This window comes from Penaeus monodon, chromosome 18 (genome assembly GCF_015228065.2).
Source record: "Penaeus monodon isolate SGIC_2016 chromosome 18, NSTDA_Pmon_1, whole genome shotgun sequence".
Lineage (NCBI taxonomy): Eukaryota > Metazoa > Arthropoda > Malacostraca > Decapoda > Penaeidae > Penaeus > Penaeus monodon.
In genome coordinates this window covers 27716083-27724547 of record NC_051403.1, presented here as the reverse complement: position 1 = coordinate 27724547, position 8465 = coordinate 27716083, and the positions used below count along the sequence as shown (strand labels likewise).

The 8465-nt window shown below is 38.7% G+C and overlaps 1 protein-coding gene across 1 annotated transcript in view; it reads right to left on the bottom strand.

The window, feature by feature from the left end:
• Window positions 1–307: 307 nt before the first annotated feature.
• Window positions 308–8465, bottom strand: part of LOC119584362 (ras-related C3 botulinum toxin substrate 1) — an 85762-nt gene continuing 77604 nt past the window's right edge. The window contains exons 2-4 of the mRNA XM_037932932.1: window positions 7593–7664; window positions 2457–2637; window positions 308–499 (exon numbers count right to left, since the gene is read on the bottom strand). Of these exons, the coding sequence (XP_037788860.1) occupies window positions 323–499; window positions 2457–2637; window positions 7593–7664 (430 nt within the window). The 3' untranslated portion in view covers window positions 308–322. The remainder of the gene's footprint in view (window positions 500–2456; window positions 2638–7592; window positions 7665–8465) is intronic.

Here is an 8465-nt window from a genome sequence, read left to right as displayed (position 1 = left end):
CATTTTTATGGACCAATAATATTCTTTTTTTTTCTACCTCATTATCCACCAACATCTGGCAAATGGCACATAGAATATATCTTGTAGGGTTTATCTAATAGAAAACAAGAAGAAATAACTTACTGTGAATAGGATGGGTGTCAAAATAAATTGAACACTACCCTGTGATAATGTTGGTGAATTAGTGTGGAGTCAGTCCCAGCAAAATGCTGTTTATATTTTGATGGACATCTGGTAACAAATAGGCTAACTAGACAACATGTCACCTTGCTTATTCAACGCAATTTACATTGTCACTCACATGAGGCAAGAAAAAAATCTCTCAAATGAGCACATACTCCCTGCTCATACCATTCAAACTTACCTGTGGGTATGAAATAGGGGTTAGCTTCTTGTCCTTCAGCTTATCTAGCGTCTCACGGTCGTCTCGCAGATCAAGCTTCGTTCCTACCAGGATGATCGGCGTGTTGGGGCAATGATGACGTACCTCAGGGTACCACTGAAAGGGCAAATAAGGGATATTAGTAAATTTGGAGCCTGGAATGTTCATGACACCTTGCTGGGGGGGAGGGAGGGGGGGTTACAGGGCCAAGTAATTCTAAAAAGTTTATTCTGTTATCAGTATTGTCTAAATTAAGTATTCTGACAAAAGCATGCAGCACTACAGTAAAATTATTAACCCCTTGGATCTGGGAAACAGGATTTCTCTGTGGGTATTAAGGGGCACTTGCATTATTTCTACTGGTAAATGAGTGTCAATAACGTCATCTGTGAGCAATGGCTGGAAGAGTGCTGGCTCCAGCATGGATACTATTCCCATGCTCAGCTGCTGTGCAGGGTGTATTACAGAAAATTTTAATACAGAAATGTCTTTAAAATAAAAAGCAAAATGCTACTTATTGTTATTGTTATTGCACTGAGCTGTAAACTACCTAGAGATAATATGAAGTCTGTGCAAGGAAAAGTCTATTACCTTCTTGATACAGCATATCAAATGACAAATATAGACATAGGAAAAAAAAAGTGCAGACAGATAATGCTATTGCAAACGGGGAGGTACCACACCACACTAGTCTTTGTGTGGGTTGGACCTACAAGCCACACACCTGGGAGAGTCATTACTCTAGTTAGCCTAATGCCTGGATTTTGGTCCATGCATGCACAGTGAGGCACCCAGACCCATAGGAATAATAATGATAATTAATTTTATTTAACCGATTGCCGACAGGTGGCATGTACGCACATGCCATGGCATGGCGGGACCATCTGCCGGGGGCATGTACGGACATGCCATGGTGTATCTATGAACATGCCACAAGTTTTTTTTTGTTACAATCATGGCAAAAGATTATTTTTCTGCCACTGAAAGTGTGATTAAGTCGGTTTTAACACTTTCTCCTTTTTACCATGCAACAAACACAACAACCCGACAATATCAACTCCATGATGCTACACACTGCTTATTTTATTTGGACTATAGACTGAATAATGATCAACTATGGAGTCTATATAACAACAAAAGTATCCTTCAGTCTCGATTTATCAGGAAGTATGGCAAGTAGAGACTTTAGAAAATAATGAAAACTGAAAATACAACATATCTTCTTAGTATTACGAAGAAACGGCATGGGATGCTGGAATTTGGCATGAGTGATCGCACATGATCGGGCGACGATATAAGCCCCCGGCAGCGAGTCCCGGGCCTCTATGAATACTACCCGTCAGAAATGGGTTAAATACCCCCCAACCCGCTGCCCCAGATCTACTGGCAGTGAAGATACTTTGAAAAGAGGAAGCCTATCAAGATTTGTTGTGCCAGTACTGCTATTGTGAGCTGTGGCACTCACGGCCATTAACATGGGCCTCCTTCCCCATCTTCTCCCTCTTTTCATTGTTTTATCAGTGCTATATTTTTCATATTTCTTTACACAAAAATGTCTTCTGTATTAATGACAAATGAAAGAGCAAGAACAACCTTGACCAGATTCTGTTAACTAATATCTTCCAAAAATGAGAACAATATTAACACCTCCAATTTAAAATTGTGAACTTGTTTTATATAGGAGGGAAATAACGGCAGAGGGCTGAAATAAGGGGGAGGGAGCAAGGAGAGAGGGAGAGGAGAGAAAGAGAAAGAAAGAAAGAAAGAAAAAGAGAGAGAGCGAGAGAGAGAGAAGAGAGAGAGAGAGAGAGAGAGAGAGAGAGAGAGAGGAGAGAGAGAGAGGAGAGAGAGAGAGAGAAGAGAGAGAGAGAGAAGATGAGAGAGGAGAGAGAGAGAGAGGAGAGAAGAGAGGAAAGAAGAGAGAGAGAGAGGAGAGAGAGAAAGAGAGAGAAGAGAGAGAAAGAGAGAGAGAGAGAGGAAAGAGAGGGGAGAGAGAGAAAGAGAGAGAGAGAGAGAGAGAGAGAGAGAGAGAGAGAGAGAGAGAGAGAGAGAGAGAGAGAGACAGGTTCCTCACCTTTGCTCTGACATTCTCAAAACTGGCTGGGTTGACAAGGGAGAAGCAGATGAGGAAGACATCGGTCTGTGGGTAGGAGAGTGGACGCAGCCTGTCATAGTCCTCCTGACCTGCTGTATCCCACAGGCCCAGGTTGATGGGTTTGCCATCAACCATTACATTGGCTGAGTAGTTGTCAAATCTGAAATGGAGTGAGGAGATTAGTTGAGGTGGAATGAGAGAAATAAGAAATAATAAAAAACAGATAACAAGTCAGAGGAAAAAATAAAATGACAGATACCATTATTTGTAAAGCTTGTGTTCCACATGTCTGACATCAAATTTCTGTGCCACCAGCAGCTGCCCAGACTCCTTTTTTGATTACAATACAATAATTCCCCCCAGGTTAGGCAAATCTAGGCCGACCAAAAAGATTTGAATGCTGTTATAACTCCAAGATGCTATGCAACAAACTTCTAGGATGATTGTCAATAACTGATCCCCATTGTACAAGAAAAAAATATCAGAATGCTTAAGGTCTAACTCTCATAGTTCCCAAGATAGTTTGCTTGGGCCTAGCCCAAAAAATAATTATTCTCAAATTGAGTCTGGTTCAAGACTTCAATAAAGTTAGTGTAGCCTCAGTTTAACCCACTCACACCTGGAGCTCCCAACACCATACCAAACAACACATTTGGGTGCATGCAGTCAGCCGCTCGAGGGAAATATTAAAAGCTCAGGAAACAAATTACCCTACTCTCTATGCTTCTGGCTGTGACCTATATAATTCTTTAGATAATGAGGCTAAAAAGAGGGTCAGGCCTATTTCATGAGCAGTTTCTCCTCAATGACTGTAACCAGGACCAAGTAAGCAAACTACTGTTTAGTACACAACTTGGAGCAGGATCGGCTCAACCGTGCATTACGTGGCATCATCTTCCTAGCGTGAGGGATAATTTGCCAAGGCGTGACAGGACATCATCCCATTGTGAATGAGTTACAGGGACTAAGAATGGGCTGCCAATGTCTGTTAAAGCATCTTTTAAGAAAGGGAGAGGATAATGAAAATCATATTCAATTTTGTGTCAAACAAAGGATATCTGTTTTTCTAAACAAATCTGCTACACAGTCTCATACTGGGGGAAAAAATAAATACTAGGGTCAAAAGTTTCTATACTACAACAATAAAACAAGCAATAAATAAATGAACAGACAAACTAATATAGAAATTACACCCCAGGACTAAGGGCATAGATGAGAAAGCAAACAAAAGATAAATCTAATGAGGTCAATACATTCCAGGCTGATATCAGGCTGTTCAGTCATGGATCTGTACTCTTGAGATAAGCACTGATTGCACCTGGACTGAAGTACTGAAAAAACTTGCAAAAGTGGTGTGCCTATAAGTACAGTAACTAAAGATCACAGTGGTTATAAAATTACGCACTCTATAATTTCTATACAAACTGTATTAAAATAATGGTTAGTTCTACTTAGGCAACTGTAAATGTAGAAGCAAGTACAAAAATGAAATCCACACTGTCAACAGTCTTCACCATAGTTTACAGTTTAAAATAATGAAAAGCCCCATTATAGTTGGGCCAATGTCAGAGTCACTAAGAGAAATTTCCAATAAAAAAATCAAGCTATAAATAAGAATGAATTATATCACAGAGCAAAATAGATTATTCTACATTTTAATTTGGTATTTCTCCATTATTGTGAGATGATAAATTTTCATTTATAAATCTACTATTATTATTATTATTCAAGTCTGTCCTCAACTGTATATACATCACCAATGGTTTACTCTACATGCAAGGATCATTTATTTGTTGAGTGGCAAAGAACTATCAAAAAGAGAGAGTTTTCCTTTGCATCCTTCCCTACCATTCTGCTACAAACATAAGGTTTTAGTCAGAACACCCCCACTTTCCATACATATTTCTGGTCTTAAACCTCTAACAATCCCGGTGTGTGATTTGCTAAAGACAGGGTTCCACAAGCCTTACAGGACTCTGGAACCAGATACCAGTGCACTATCTGGGGAGTTAGGCAATCCAATCATAAAGTATGCTTAGAAATTTCTTTAATTTTAATATGTCATTATAACACTATCATCAATGATGTGAATTGAAAATAAAAGGAAAAAGTAGTAGTAGTAGTAGTAGTAGTAGTAGTAGTAGTAGTAGTAGTAGTAGTAGTAGTAGTAGTAGTAGTAGTAGTAGTAGTAGTAGTAGTAGTAGTAGTAATAATAATAATAATAATAATAATAATAATAATAATAATAATAATAATAATAATAATAATAATAATAATAATAATAATAATAATAATAAGAAGAAGAAGAAGAAGAAGAAGAAATGTCTGAAATAACAGCTTTTTCTTTGCCACCTTTTTGGAATCATGTGGCAGTGCAAGGAGAGGCTAAGACATATCGGCTGTTGCAGAGGCACACTTTGCCTGTCAGAGATAAATCACTGTAACCCCACCTGAATGACAAACTCTTTCTCTGCAAGTTGCCAATCATTCTGCCATCAAAAGCCTAACTGTCAGATGTGACTCGTGTGTTTCTTCAGACTGGGAGATGTAATAACAATGGCTGCAACTTCAATAAATATGAAATATAAAACAAGTAAGGATATACAGAAATACAATGGAATAACCACTCATTTCTTTAATGTCAAAGCACTGCAAAAATTCTCAGGACTCTTTTGATTCCTTGCTATGACTAAAAATACCACTACATTTGTGGACAAAGAATAGGAGTATATAAATTTGAAAATTTCCAGAGTAACGGAGGCTTAGTAAGCTGTAGGAAAATGGCTCTCACTAGCAAAAGGCAACACATATATGTAGCAAACAAAACCATCAAACTTCACCTAAACATTTGAAACTGTACTTCTTGAGTCAATAACTTATTATGAACTAAGAAACCAAATATAATGTATGTTCTAAATCTAACTTACATAATCTTTATTCTACAATAAAAAAGTGATTGTGTTAAAGCCAGATGTCCTCTATAGCTAAGCCTACTGCTAGTACACACATTGCATGCCTAGAAATCTTACAATGCATGCCCTAAATCATACAACAGACATTTACTGAACTAAGTCTACAACTTCATGCCAGAACACACAATAAAAAGTTGGAATGATTTAGAATAACAAGAACCACTAGTGGCTTGATAAGAGCGAGAAACTTTATCTTTATATGTTATATGATACTACAGTTACTTATGTATTATTGTAGCATGTTTAGTCATTTGCAGCTTGAAGTGGGTCCCCTTCATTCACAATCTAAGAATCAGCAAAAATAAGTCACCTTACAACTTCTGATTTACCAAGTTTTGCCCAAAAAATAAATATGGATTGAAAAAAAAGCAAGACATGAGTACTATATATGAAAAATGTGAAAAAGCAGAAGAAAATGCAAGTTAAAAATTTGAATTAAAAAAAAGCATACTGAGAGAGCGAGCGAGAGAGAGAGAGAGAGAGAGAGAGAGAGAGGGAGAGAGAGAGAGAGAGAGAGAGGGGAGAGAGAAGAGAGAGAGAGAGACAAAAGAAGAGAGAAGAGAGAAGAGAGAAGAGAGGAAAAAAGAGAGAGAGAAAGATGGAGGAAAGAGAGAAAGAGAGAAAGAGAGAGAAGAGAGAAGAGAGAAAGAGAAAAGAGAAAGAGAGAAAGAGAGAGAATGAAGAAGAGAGAGGGGAGAGGAGAGGAGAGGAGAGAGAGAAAAAGAGAGAGAGAGAGAGAGAAGAGAGAGGAGGAAGAGAGAGAGAGAGAAGAGGAGAGAGAGAGGAGAGAGGAGAGAGAGAGAGAAGAGGAGAGAGAGGAGAAGAGAGAGAGAGAGAGAGAGAGAGAGAGAGAGGAGAGAGAGAGAGGAGAGAGAGAGAGAGAGAGAGAGAGAGAGAGAGAGAGAGAGGAGAGAGAGAGAGAGAGGAGAGAGAGAGAGAGAGAGAGAGAGAGAGAGAGAGAGAGAGAGAGAGAGAGAGAATCCATGGGTAAGAGAGAAGGTAGCTAGACTTACATATCAAAGAAACAGTAAATTAAAGTCATCTCACTGATGCCAGGAGTCCAAGTGCATGCAATGTTCATAGTGGATCTGTTTTATGAATTCTGTTTACGCACATTTAACCTCTGAAGCACAGAGTCACCATGGAGTCAATTATTAGGCCCACTTGACCTAATTTCTTTGGCCCAATATCTTGAATTTTCATAGAGAAAAGGTTTCATTTTTGTAAAATAATATTATAATAATAATAATGTTAATGATAATACTAATAACATTAATAATGATTATATGAAGAATAAAAATAAAATTTTCTCCCAAAAATTAAAGGAATGGGATAAACAGTCGACATCAGTAACAAACAGACTTCATGGTGATGAAGCACTTGTGGAGTAACCTAGGATAAAAAAAAAACAATAAAACTACACTACAGTGGATAGTACATATACCAAATCCCAAGGGACTATTATATATATATTATTCTTGACTTTAAGTATACACATATGGTCAAGGAATACACCTATGTAACAAGCAGTGACATATTAAATAAAAACACATTGTACTAACATCTCAGCAGAAAATCATGCCCTATGCAAACCAAGACCTGGGAATATAATCCACCTTCAAAAACCTTGCCAACCTTTTGAATTGCCATGTTATGGGTATAGTGCTTTTTTATGCAATATGTACTAATATTGTTATTCATTAGCAAAATGTGTGGCACTTCTAAAGTAGATGAATGAAAGAATAAATAAATAAATGCATAAACAAATAACTGAATAAATAAAGTAATTCACACACCCAAGCATAACATCAGTAACATCCTTATCAACCCTTACGACCTAAGCAGCTTTAACATCGTGAAAAGACAAAATGCTTAAGAGAAAATAATGAATAAGCAGAAAAAGACAATCCACTTAAAAAAAATAGCATGCAGGCTGAGCACCTGCAAAGGAGCTGTGATGTAAAATGAGGTATTCATTGGCACAACAGAGAGATTCTATATAGATTGGGTTCCAATTTCCTAATTTGCATGTACATGAAGACTTCTAATGTACATAAGATACAATCTAATTCAGAAACAATTTAAGGGTATAATAGATACTGAATGATTCAAATAAACATAAAATAACACAGTTTGTACTTACACAGTTGGAATGTATTCTCCTGGAAAGGCATTGGTGGTGTAGCTGATAAGAAGACATGTTTTACCCACGGCTCTGGAAGAAAAAACATGATCAATGTTGCAATTCCACTGGCATAGTTATCACTGCAAAAATGGAAATGAAAAAGAAAAAAAGAATGCATACATAGTTCTTGGACAAAAAAAATCTAATATCTAGAAGTATTACACCACATCCTCTACCTCTCTGGCTGTCCCCCTTGTAAATCTGTCTGCACTGTGTCACAGCTTGTCCCTAGTTCCCTCAATGACATGAAACTATCAAGCTCACTCATTCACTAGTCAACAACACACTCACTCATTAACTCCCCCATCTGCTGATCAGGAACACACACACTCCCACTCATTCTTTCTCACTTTTCCTAAAACATGCATCCGCTCTCCTGAATCAATTCAACGAAATATATAATACAGTTGGCAACGGTTAGAAGAGAAGGTGGAACTGGGAACTGCATAAGGATACAGGTGAGGAGGAGAAAAAGGAGAGGTGGAGTAGGAAAGACAGCTGGGGCAGGAGGAGGAGAAAGAGAAAGAGAAAGAGGAGGAGGAGGAGGAGGAGGAGGAGGAGGAGGAGGAGGAGGAGGAGGAGGAGGAGGAGGAGGAGGAGGAGGAGGAGGAGGAGGAGGAGAGGAGGGTGGAAAGAGGAGGAGGGTGGAAAGAGGAGGAGGGTGGAAAGAGGAGGAGGAGGAGGAGATGGAGGAGGAGGGTGGAAAGAGGAGGAGGAGGAGGGTGGAAAGGAGGAGGAGGATGGAGGAGGAGGAGGAGGAGGAGGAGGGGGGAAAGGGAGGGGAGGGGAGGGGAAAGGGGGAGGAGGAGGAGGGGAGAAAGAGGAGGAGGA